We start from the raw sequence: 13,385 nt of genomic DNA on the forward strand, positions 1-13,385 counted from the left end.
CCAGTAAGCAGGAGAGGGTGTGGTGGCGAGGAAGGGGAGGGGGGAAGAAACACAGGTTTGTTCTTGTTGTTGGTTTTTGGTTTTTGGTTTTTTTTTTTTTTTTTGGAGGGGAAACTAGGAAAAGAGATATCGTGTGACATGTAAATAAATTAATTATCTAATAAAAAAGAAAGATAAAGATAATCATAGGAAATAAATAGCAAGAACAAGTGAATGGGACATTGTGGCATGCATGTTATTACAGCATTTGCCAAGATGAGATAGGATAATTTTTAGTTTCAGATCTGTCTGGAATCCTGGAATTTGAAGGCATGCATGGACTACATAGCCAGAAATTGTGGGAAAATAAAAAGCAAAAACAGATGAATAGAGAAAATTTTACCCAGAACTTTGAAATATCAAACTATTTATTTTCATTGAGCTAGTACACTTATATAAGTGCAATTGTTTCCCTATAAGGCATATATGCATTATCATCATGTTAATGATGTTAGAAGTATATTTTTAATTTTTAATTTTCGATTTTTGAGGTTTTAATTTCATTACATTTTCCCCTTGCTTTACTTCCCTCTAAACCCCAATTTAAGCCTTCTTCATGCTTCTTCAAATTAAAGACCTCTTTTTTCACTACTTATTGTTGCATGCATCTGTATACATATATACATATGTAATCCTAAATATTACCTGTTCAGTAAATGTAATGTTACTTGTATGTATGTTTTAGGGTAGACTATTTTCTGTAATTTTTAACATGTCTTAGAGTACAACAGGATTGATAACAGATTAAGGTGAGATGGTCAGATTCCAGCACATATATATCTAAACGCCATTCATTTTACTAATCCAACACCAAAATTCTCTTCTATGAAATCCCAGGAAAAACTTGTACCCATTATAGTTTTCCCTCTGTGCCACTGATATAACACATAGTAGAGCTATAGGTACATTTGTCTTATCAGCTAAAATAAGTGTGGCCCTAACGTGAGGTGGCGAGGGAACAATCAGAGACTTAGAATTAATTATACTAAATTTCCTAATTTTACTTCCATTGCTATTGCTTCTTTTATTCTTAGAACACCAAACACACATTCCAGTGCTAGGAGAGCTATAAAATTATAGTTTGGGGTTCCATATTAAGTTTCCATAGAAAACTGATAGAGGGATCCAAAGAGATGATACAGTGTGTGAGATATTCACTCCACACAATGAATTCAGTTATGGGAATCCATATAAAAAATCTGAATATGGGAGTGTATCTGTAATCTTGGAACTGGGTAAATAGCCATAGACAGATCTTAGAATTTAACTAGCCAGTGACCAAGTGAGGTCCAGGATCTGTGAGAGACTGAAAAAATAGGATGAAGAGTAGCCAAAGTTGACTTCTGACAAACAAAATTTTCACAAACCTACCTTAAAATTACCAAACTAAAAATGCTTGAGTATACTTGGAAATTTCTAACTATATCTCAAAACTTTAGCTTACATTATGTGAACTTTAGGAAACTGATTAAGTTGTTTTTATAGAGCTTAAATTTTAATTAATTAAAGTAATTTAATCTGATAATTTATTAGCTAAAAATTTACTTTTAATTGAAGTAGTTAAAGTATCATTTTCATCTCATGTGTTATGTGTTCCCAGTGTGATATTAGGCAAATCATAACTACTATGATAATTAAGTTTTCTCATCTAAGCTTGCACCAGATGTAACTGTCAGTAGATTTGATCATCATGATAACCAGCTTTTGATTTGAACATATGACAGATAGAATTAAGTACAATCATATATTACAAGTGGAAAGTACCATTTTATTCAGCACAATATCATTATTTGAGGCTTCAATTTATTCCTGACATTTTTTCTTGTTGTTATTTTTCTTGTTATTTATAGCACTTAATATCTAATCTCATTCTATATACATTCTTGGTAAGCCTTCAATAGCTGAATTTCAGTACTAATAAAGACTACTTTATTTTTTTTTCTTTTAAGAGTAGGATTTTATTTTTAAAGTGATTATATTTTATTATCATTATTTAATTTAGTTTTGAATATATATTTTATTTCTCTGTATAAGACAGTTGTGTGTGGGCACCCAAGAAGGCCAGAATAGATTATAGGTTCCCATGGTGTTTGAGTTACAGCCTGTTGTGAGCTACCTAATGTGGGTGCTAAGAGACTTGGGTCTCTTGGAAGAGAATGAAGAGCTTTTAGCTGCAAAGTCAATTCTTCACTGGTTTTAGCCTGTGTGTTCAAAATATCACTCCAAGGAAGTGAACTTAGTGTACTTTCAAAAGATAAAATATGCTAACTTATTCACAGTGTTCTTTTATTAGAATAACTTTTCCTCCAAGGCACATAGAAGGGGAAAAGCACTTGCTAGGGGATTTTTACTGTGTTCCTAACATTATTATTTAAAAATATTTTTTCATTTCTAATATATTTTTGGCTAGAGGTTCTGAAGACCATATGTGTAGAAACAGTACTTGTCACAGAGGGCATTGAAGTTCTTAGATTTTGCCACATTTGAAAAATTTCATTAAAACTATATTGTCCATAATTAGACTGTTTTACATTATTCTCAAAATACAAAAGACAGATAAGAATTTTTTTCTTTACCAAAAAAGGTTATATAGGTAACAGTTTTACAGTCTATATAAATTCAAACCATGTAGCTCTCTCCTTGATGGTGGTCTCTTAGTGAATTGCAGAAATGAAAAAGGATTGGACCGAAAGTCATAATCGAATCAAAGAGTAATCCAAAGAGGCTGGAGTCTCTTAGTCTCTACCAGGGACATATCCTCATTGGTGAACTTCCAAGACTCTTTTTTTTTCCTTTCCTTTCTTTTGTTCTTTTCTTTCATTTTCCTCTCTTTCATCTCTTAGCTCTTATTTCCCTATTTATTCTGTATTTCATTTCTCTCTTCTTTCTTCTCTTCATTTTCTCTTTCCCTCTTTTATGTTGCCATTTTATTTAGGTTCGTATTTTTACTAAAAAAAGGCAGTAACACTGATCTACATTCAAATTATAGATTATACTTCTTAAATGATCAAAGTAACTTTTAAACAGAAGACAAAACTCCTAATACATGAACCTTTCTTTCTGAACGAATAAATTTTGTCTAAACCTCAATAGTTCTCATGTATGAAAGATTTCTTATTAATTACAGGATTACAAAAATACTGTGTACCCAGTTAACTCTATATTGCTTAATTCAACACAATAAGTCTTTTGTGTTGTTGTTGTTGTCATCATTGCTGTTGATTTCAAAAGATATCCTAGCCCAATGGAACCATATAACTTAACATGTACCTTGGAATTCCTTCTTCTTGGACTCTCAGAGGACCCTGAACTGCAACCCATCTTATTTGTACTATTCCTGCTCATATACATGCTCACTGTGCTTGGGAATGTGCTCATCCTCTTGGCCATCAACTCTGATTCCCAACTTCACAGCCCAATGTACTTCTTCCTCTACAACCTTTCACTGTCTGACATGGGCTTCAGCAGCACCATCATCCCCAAATTGCTGATAAACATGCAGACCCATAACAAATCCATAACATATGCTGACTGCCTAAGTCAAGTATCTTTCTTCGTACTTTTTGGGTGTATGGACAGCTTACTACTGACTGTGATGGCCTATGACCGATGGGTGGCCATCTGTCACCCTCTACACTATCAAGTCATTCTGAACTCTCGTTTGTGTAGATGTTTAGTCCTCATGTTGTTTTTCATTAGCTTTATGGATTCACAGGTACACTGCTTGATGGTGTCACAACTAAAATTTTGCACTAACATGGAAATCCCTCATTTCTTCTGTGATGTTCCAGAGCTTCTAAAACTTGCCTGTTCTGACACCTCTATCAGTAATTTACTCAGGTTTCTTCTAAGCATTATTTTTGGTTTCCTCCCTGCCTCAGGAATCTTTTACTCATACTATAAAATTCTTTCTTCCATTGTTAGAATTCCATCTTTGTTAGGGAAGTATAAAGCATTCTCTACCTGTGGATCTCACCTGTCAGTTGTTTGCTTATTTTATGGAACAGGTCTTGTTGCATACCTTAGTTCAACTATTTCTAGTTCAACCAGGGGAAGCATGGTGGCTTCAGTAATGTATACCATGATAGTTCCAATGATGAACCCCTTCATCTACAGCCTGAGGAACAGGGACATGAAAAAAGCCCTCCAGAAATTTTTCAGTTGAATAATAAAATTTACCTACCTGTATAATCTCTTAATATATAGTTGCTTAAATTTTGGGTCATATAACTGAGTGGTATTATGAAATATGCAGCAACTATAAAAATTTCTGTATATAAAATGGTGAAAAATGAATGCATATATGGAGTGAATCTAGATGTGTCTTGTTGTGCCAGTCCAAGTTACATGTTGTAGCCTCATTTTGGCCTGCTCTCTGAATATATAACACTAAAAATTATCATTGCATTTATTTTTATACAATGAAACTCCAAGGAACACAGCCAGAAATACTTTGGATTGAATTTAATTTGATTGTTTTATATTGTTATGCTATTACCATATGTACAAAGGAAACATGGTGGTTTAATTACAGATAGTAACAATTTTCAATATTTTCCTAATATAATTCATCAACACATGAATATGAAATCATTGACCATTGTGTAAGAATGTTCAATTTTAAAGCTTGATGTTGTTTTACTGATATCAGTTTCATTATGCAGCTATTTGTAGTACACACTTTCTTGGAAAGGAAGACTCATTCACTTTTAACTATGTGGCCAGTGATAACAGTTTCATGCTCTAGTATCTGTCCCAAACTCGAGCATATATAGGTAACACTAATGGGACTCAATACCTAACAGAATAGATACAGGAAATTGAGTGGAGAACATGTAATGAAGGATATATGGAGAATTATAAGAGGTAAAATGAAAATTAGAGATTTATATGTTTTATATTTTATTGTTTACATGTGTGAACTCAGGTGTAGGAAAAATTCAGTAACCAAAAAGTTTAATGTAATATTAAAGCAGAATATGGAACAATTAATGAAATGTAATTAAATGTACTCCTGTTACATTGTACTATATATTTATGTAATTTTTATTCCCATGCAGTAATGATTATTAATTTAAAATATTGACCAACTTTTAAAAAAATTCAAAGAAGTTACATATTTTTACATATAATACTTTAAATCATGATTCTTTATAAAATCCTTGAAATTTTCATCTAAATAAATTTGAAAATTTGTTCTTATCTTTAATAAATGCTAAACTTTTATGAATGCTGAAGATTTTTTATTGTTTGTACTTGTACTTGTTTGCATTGTACTTGATATTGGATTACATAATGATATTTTCATCTAGGACTGTCAGATAGTTTGAGCACATTTTTCCCTAAACTTTACTATCATTTATTATTTTCCTATCATCTGCCCATTGGTTCTGTTTGATTCTCTATAGAGTAACATTGTTTTTCAGACATAAAATGACATTTCACGTTCTATATATTACAGATTTTTTTATCCATTCATCTATTTTTGCTTAGTTAGGTTGATTTCATATTTTAGATTTATCAACAGTTCTCAAAAACAATTTGTGAAAATATATTCATGATACTTTAGCTTAGAATCTTCTGAATAATCCAGGAATGATATAGTTAAGATATTTGATACATTTATTTGTTTGAGAGTCCTTTATATTGATTTTTACACTGGCTAGAACAGTATACATTTTCACTAGTAGTATGTAGTTCAAATAAAAACAAATATTGAAGGAAAGGCTTACCAACACATTAGGTCAGCTTGAAGCAAGAGTGTCTACCTTGAAAGTCAGGGTAGAGTAGATCAGTGAATAACAGAAAATGCCAAATTAAAATGTAATGAAACAAAATAAAATGAAATAAACTGAAGAATAGAGTATATCAGAACTCGGGAATACTATAACCACATCAAGCATTTAAATAATACTGCTATAGGAAGAAAAGAATCATATCATATGGACAGTAAGAATCTTGAATAAATCTTAGAGTAAAACTTCCCTAATACTAGGAAAGATATGCGTATTAAGAGACAAGAGGAATACAGAATAATAAATAGGCAATAGCAGAAAAAATCTACAATAGCACTAAATATGAAAGCATAAAGCATAAAGAGCAAAAAAAAGTTATTAAACTATGGAAGGGAAAACATGTAATAATATAATAGCAGGTTCATGAGAATACTGCCTAAGGTTATTGTAAAGGCATTTACAGCATTCCCACAATCAACAACAAGGTATTTGGAAAGGAACTCTAAATATTTTCACTAAAATCATGAACAAGATTAGGATGTCCACTCTCTCCATAGCTATTTAATACAGTACTTAATGTCTTAGCTAGAATAAGACAACTAAAAGAGATTGAGAGATACAAACAGGAAAGTAGGAAATCAAAGAAACTTTATTTGAAGGTGGTATATCTTTATATATAAAAGACAATAAAGGATCAACTATAAAATTCTGGTAACTTAAAAATATATTCAGCAAAGTATTAGGATACAAAATTAAAACACCAAAGCCATTAGCCTTCCTATTTACAAACAAACAAAGACACCAAGAAAGAAACAGTACTAGTCATAGTACCATACCTTAAAAACTCTGTGAATACATCAACCAAGGAAGTGACAATATTACACAATGCAATGTTAAAAACACTGAAAATGAAATTGAATATAATACTAAAAGATAGAAAAACCTCTCATTCTCATAGAAGTATTAAAATTCTCAAAAATGTCCTTAACAAAGAGAATCTACAATTCAATTCAATCATTATGAAAATTCCAATGTAGTTCTTTACAGAAATTTTAAAAATAATCTTACTTCATGTGGAGATATGAAAAGTCCAAGGTATCCAAAAGATCCTTAATAACATGAAAAAAATGCTGGAGGTATCACAATCTCCGATTTTAAGTAAAACTATAAGGGTAAAGTTAAAATATAACAAAACAAACAACAAAACAAACAATGAAAGAAAAACAAAAAGACCTCATTCTTGAATGGATTAAAATAGTGGACCCACATAAACAACTATATACAGACTCATGACTTTTAACAGAATCCAAGACTGTACACTGTAAAAATGGCAGAATTTTGATAGCTAACAAGTGCTGCTGAAAAGATGACATGTTATTGTGTCTCTCGGCACTCCATGCTTGACTTTGGCTTATTTGAGCTTGAATAAATCTCTTGCATGTTGTCACAATCATTTTGAGTTTATATGTGTACTTACTTTTTTTATATCTGGAAAAATGTTTTCTAAAAAAAATCATCCTCCAACCCTGAATCTTACAATCTTTAAATATACTCCTCCTTGAAGTTCTCTGGCCCTTGGGAATGGAAGTGACATCTATGTCCAAGTTAGGACTGACTACTCCATAGTCTCTTATTCTCAACATGTTGGCCATTCAGGCCATAAATGTTAATTGCTATCTATACCAAAGAAGCTTTTCTGATGATAGGTGAGAGATGCACTTGTCTATGGATATAGTAAAAAGGCAGTATGAATTGTTTTAATATATTATTGCCATTTATCACTTTCACTTATTATTTTACTTTGAACCCATGACATATCATCAGCTTTTTGGTCCCAATAACAGTGCCAGGAATTGATTTAGTCTCACAAAATAGGCCTTAAGTCTTATCAGAATGATGTTGGGTACTTTCATACTATCCATGCTATTGAACCTGTCTGATTTTTTTCAGTCTACAGTGTTTTAGCTTCCATATTCAAAGCTGGATGAGGCTGATGATTTCTCTCTACCCCAAGGTAATGTAGATATTACATTCTAGGACTAAGAAATCTATCCTATATGGTTGAAGATTTGGGGTCAATAATAACTGATATCTCCATGTTCTATGAATCTAGTATGTGGTATCATCAGAAATGGTGTATTATTTTCAAGTTATGAATAGTGGCCAAAATTATCATCAATAGCCTATAATGCTTGTGGGTCTACAGGATACCATTGATTAATATCTCACTAAAAATTAACCCAAGACTTCTTCTTTTTTTGAAAATGGCCTAAAGTATTATTTTTTCTTAATAACTATTCATTTGGATGGATGAGGTGGAATTTAAATGAAGCTTCAATTTGCGTTTTTTTTTTTGTGATTATTAAGGAGATTTAACTTTTTCTACATGAGTATTGTCCACTTGTATTCCACCTCTTGTGAACTATATGTTTATTATGCTTATCAGTTTATAAATTGGAATTTTATTTGCTAGTATTTTGTTCTTTGTATGTTCTAGACATTAGTCTGCTGTCAGATGTAAACTGATCAAAAATCACCTTACCTCCACTATTTCCTTTGAAAACAGTCTTTGATGTGAGTTCAGGTAGCTGCTGAATGGGAATGTTGTTATGGAGAGAGTTGAGTAGGAAGATCAATGATGGTCATGATCAGTACATATATGTATATGAATATGTACCAAAAGCAAAGATAGTAAAGTGCTCACAAATGGAGGCTGGATAAAAATAACAGCTTACACTCAAAGATGAACACATTGTAGAAAGAGAAGTCAACATGCACCATGCTTTTGAAAGCTATGAGTCTCTGCAGTCCCATCTGACCATTTCCAGAAAGAACCTTCTCACATCGTAGCTGCATATTCAATGGGAATCAAATTATCAAAATAGAGGTAGTTTGTCAGGCTCAGACAGAAAAAAATGATAGCACTAGTTTTCCTAGTAGGTACTATGACTTCTCTAGTCACTATTTGCAGATGATGTGATAGTATACTTAAGTGGCCCCAAAAAATTCTACCAGAAAACTCCTAAACCTGATAAACAACATCAGCGAAGTTGCTAGATATAATATTAACACGAACAAATCAGTAGTCTTAATCTACTTAAATGAAAAACAGTCTGAGAAAGAAATTAGGGAAATGACATGACTCACAATAGTCACAAATAATATAAAATACCTTGATATGACTCTATCCAAGAAAGTGAAAGAACTGTATGATAAGAATTTCAAGTCTCTGAAGAAAGAACTTGAAGAGGACCTCAGAAGATGGTAAGATCTCCCATGCTCATGGATTGGTAGGTTTAACATAGTATAAATGGCCATCTTAACAAAAGCAATCTAGATTCACTGCAATTCCCATCAAAATTACAACACAATTCTTCACAGACATAGAAATGGCAATTTTCAAATTCATTTGGAATAACAAAAACCATAGTATAGCAAAAATTATTCTCAACAATAAGAGAAATTCTAGAGACATCATCATCTCTGACATCAAGTTGTACTACAGAGCAATAGTGAAGGTATTGGTACAGAGACAGACAGATAGATCAAAAGAATAGAATTGAATATGCAGAAATAAACCCACTCCCCTATGGTCACCTGATCTTTGCTAAAGAAGGTAAAATTGTCCAGTGGAAAAAAGACAGCATATTCAACAGATGGTACTGGTTCAATTGGTGGTGAGCACGTAGAAAAATGCAAATTGATCCATTCTTATTTCCTTGTACAAAGCACAAGTCCAAGTGTATCAAGAACCTCCATATAAAACAATATATATTGAAACTAATAGATGAAAAGTAGGAAAGAGCCTCATCATCACAGTGGAACATTTCCTGAATAGCACCAATGGCTAAAGCTCTAAGACCAACTATTGAAAAGTAGGATCTCATAAAACTGAAAACTTTATATAAGACAACAACACTGTCAAAAGGACAAATTGGAAACATGCAGATTGGAAAAAGATCTTTACCATCCCTACCTCCGATAGAGGGCTAGTATTCAATATATTCAAAGAACTCAAGAAGTTAGAATCCAGATAACTAAATAACCCTATTAAAATGGGGTACAGAGCTAAACAAAGAATTCTCAACTGAGGAATTTCAAATGTCTGAGAAGCACATAAAGAAATTTTCAACATCCTTAGTTGTCAGAGAAATGAATACCAAAATGACCCTGAGATTCTACTTTACAACACTCAAAATGACAAAGATAAAAAACTTTATCTTTGACAGTAGATGCTGGTGAAGATGTGCAGAAAGAAGAGCACTCTTCCATTGCTGGTGGATTGTGATCTGGTAAAACCTGTTTGGAAAATCAGTCTGGTAGTTTCTCAGAAAATTGGAAGTAGTTCTACCTGAAGACCCAGCTATACTACTTCTGGACATATACCCAAAAAAATGCTTTAACATATACCAAGGACACATGTTCCACTATGTTTATAGCAGCCTTGTTTATAATACTCAGAAGCTGTAAACAACCGAGATGTCCTTCAATTGAGGAATGGACACAGAAATGTACATTTAAACATGCAATACTACTCAGTTATCAACAATGACTCCATGAGATCCTTAGGCAACTAGAAAATATCATCCTGAGTGAAGTAACCCAATGACAAAAACAACACACATGGTATGCACTTACTGTTAAATGGATATTAGCGCAAAAGCTCAGAATGTCCACAATACAACTCACAGACCATATGCAGTTCAAGAAGAAGGAAGATCAAAGTGTGAATGCTTCATTCCTATGTCAAACGGAGAACAAAATAATCACAGGAGGTAGAAGGAGAAATGAGGTAGGGGGAAAGGGGTCAGGATCAGGTGTGGGAGGAGATGGTGGAGAAATACATATACTTTCAGAAGAGTGTAAAATAGGCATGTGATGTATGAGAAAAAGGATGCAGGAAAGGTATATTCATACATTTTGACTTTTAGGTCTCTGTATGAATTTAGTTCTGATGTTTTTGATCCACAATAGACAAGAAGAAACTCTGATGAAGTCTGGAGAATGAAAACTTCTCCAAAGGCACCCTTCACATCCTTGCTTCTCAGGCTATAGATGAAGCAGTTCAGCATGGGGCATATCACAGCATATATCAATGCAGCCATACTTTCTCAAGAATAAGCCACAGAAGAGCTGAAGTCTACTCCAAGTCCCGATCCTTAGAACAAAGGAACTACACAGAAATGAGATCCTCAAATAGAAAAGGCTTTGTACTTGCTGTAGAAGACATCTTCAATAATGATGAGATAATCTGTGAGTAAGATGTAGGATTCCTAACATAGGTATCACATTTAATAGGGCAGTCATCACATTTATAAAGAATTATTGATGTGAGTATCAGAGTTGGATACCATGAGAATTTGATTTAGTTCACAGAAGAAATGTGGTACTTCAGTGCCTCTAGACAGGTTCAGTTCATTCATCAATAGAACATGAATCAGGGAGACTGAGAAAATGATGATCCAAAGCACCAGAACCAGAAGGGAAAACAACTGATGGTTCATGATTACAGTGTAGTTGAGGGGGTAACAAATAGATAAAGAGCAATGCTAGACCATTAAAGTGAGTAAAAATTTATCTATCCCAGCAAAATTATTTTTAAAAAATATGCCTGTGTAAGGTATTCTCTTCTAAGGTAAGTCTTTCTTCTGTGACTGCAGGTTCTATATCATGTTTCGTAATGTGGTTGAGATAAAACAGATATCAATAAAGAACGTATGGCAGAGAAAGAAATACATGTGGTTCTGGAGATGTAAGTCTGAACTGACAGCCATGATAATGAGCAGGTTCCCTAGCACCATGGCTAGGTACATGGACAGTACAGTCCAAGGAGAACTGATTTTAGTTTGGGATCTTCTGAGAAGCCCAAGATGAGAAATGATATCAGTGTGTGGTTCCACATTTCCATATAAATTTTATCTGCTAGAAATATGGTAAAGGTAGTTTCAAATAGTAACCATTGCCATGTCACAAAATAATCACAACATACTTTTTCTTCTGAAAACAAGTCATTTATTTAACCAAGTGATATAACTAAAAGATATTATGATTCAAATGGACCTAATAGATACCAACAGTACATTTCACACAACTACAAAAGAATATACCTTCTTCTCAAAACCTCATAGAAAGTTATCCAAAATTAATCATATATTCATTCTCAACAGATACAAGAAAATTGAAGCAACCCCCTATATCTTATCAGACCACCAAGGATTAACTTTGGATTTCAACAACAGAAAAAAACAGAAAGCTTATAAACTCATGGAAAATGAAAAATTATCTACACACTGACTAGTGTCAAGAAAGAAATTTAAAAAGTAAAGATTTTCTAGAATTCCATGAAAATGAATAAGCAAAATATCTAAACTTATGAGACACAATGAATGAAACACTAAGAGAAAATCACTAAGTGTCTTTGTTAAGAAATTACTGAGATCTTATAGTAGTGATTTAATAGAATACCTAAAATCTCCAGAACAAAAAGAAGCAAGACAGAAAAGAGGGGTAGAAAGCAGATAATAAACTCAAGGGTGAAATCAGTAAATAGATATAAGGAGAACAAAATAAATACTCAATGAAACAAAATGTTAGTTACTTCTTTTAAGATGGAGGGGTGTCGGATTTTGTCAATAGCTTTTGCAAGGTTAAGAACAACATCAATAGGACAAAAAGGCAGCCAACAGAATGGCAGAATATCTTCACCAACCCGACATTTGGCATAGGACTAATATCCAAAATATAAAAAGAAAAAGGAAACTACACATCAACAAATCAAATAATCCAATTAAAAATTGGGACAGAGATAAAGAGAGAATTCTCAAGAGAGCAATCTCAAATGGCCAAGAAGCAATTAGAGAAATGTTCATTATTCCTACTTATCCAGGAAATTGAAATCAAAATGACTCTGAAATTCCATATTACACTGATGAGAAGGGATAAGATCATAAACTAAGTGGCAGCACATGCTGGTGTGGATGTGAAGCAAAGGGAACACTTCTCCCTGGTTGGGGTACAGGCAGGTCCAATTGGTGTGACAATCAAATTGGTGGTTTCTCAGAAAATTACAAATATTTCTAATAAAAGACAGAGCTATGCCATTCCTGGGCATATACCCAAATCCTCCTCACCCCCCACCACCATATTACAGGCACACTTGCTCAAATATTTTTATACCACTTAGTTTCATTTTAGCCAGAAACTAGAAGCATGCTATATGTACCTAAACAGAAGAGTGTATAAATAAAATGTCATGTATCTACACAGTAATATATTACTTATCTATTAAAAACAAAGACATCGTCCATCTTCTCTCCAGTGAGTTCCTAAGCAGGGAGCAGCCACCTGGGAGGCACAGGCCCCGTGAGTCGCAGGGGAGCCGCCGGGCAGCAGGGACAGGATCCTCTCAGCTTCCAAGTGGCAGAGGAGGATCAGCGACCTTAGCTGCCCCTCCCTTGCACGAGGAGGGTCTGCCTCCAGGGATCGTCTTGACCCGGGGTCTCCTGTGAGAGCCGCCATCCTCTCTCCAGTGAGTTCCTAAGCAGGGAGCAGCCACCCGGGAGGCACAGACCCCACAAGTCACAGGGGTCTTGCAGGGCGTCAGGGACAGGA

General features: G+C 33.6%; 1 protein-coding gene and 1 pseudogene across 1 annotated transcript; one reads left to right on the forward strand and one right to left on the reverse strand.

Annotated features, from left to right (window-relative positions):
* The first annotated feature begins 3,240 nt into the window (after positions 1 to 3,240).
* On the forward strand, positions 3,241 to 4,272 carry LOC116072746 (olfactory receptor 7E24-like). Its single transcript, XM_031344302.1, has one exon. The coding sequence runs from the start codon at positions 3,284 to 3,286 to the stop codon at positions 4,202 to 4,204; it is 921 nt and encodes a 306-aa protein (XP_031200162.1). The 5' UTR covers positions 3,241 to 3,283; the 3' UTR covers positions 4,205 to 4,272.
* A 6,268-nt stretch (positions 4,273 to 10,540) lies between these two features.
* LOC116072706 lies at positions 10,541 to 11,682 on the reverse strand (annotated as a pseudogene).
* Positions 11,683 to 13,385: the final 1,703 nt, after the last annotated feature.

The sequence above is a fragment of the Mastomys coucha genome, unplaced genomic scaffold, assembly GCF_008632895.1.
Source record: "Mastomys coucha isolate ucsf_1 unplaced genomic scaffold, UCSF_Mcou_1 pScaffold23, whole genome shotgun sequence".
Taxonomy (NCBI): domain Eukaryota; kingdom Metazoa; phylum Chordata; class Mammalia; order Rodentia; family Muridae; genus Mastomys; species Mastomys coucha.

Bases quoted from the DNA above. Each gene is read 5' to 3' on its own strand.
- LOC116072746 (XM_031344302.1), top strand. From the start codon at position 3,284: ATGGAACCATATAACTTAACATGTACCTTGGAATTCCTTCTTCTTGGA.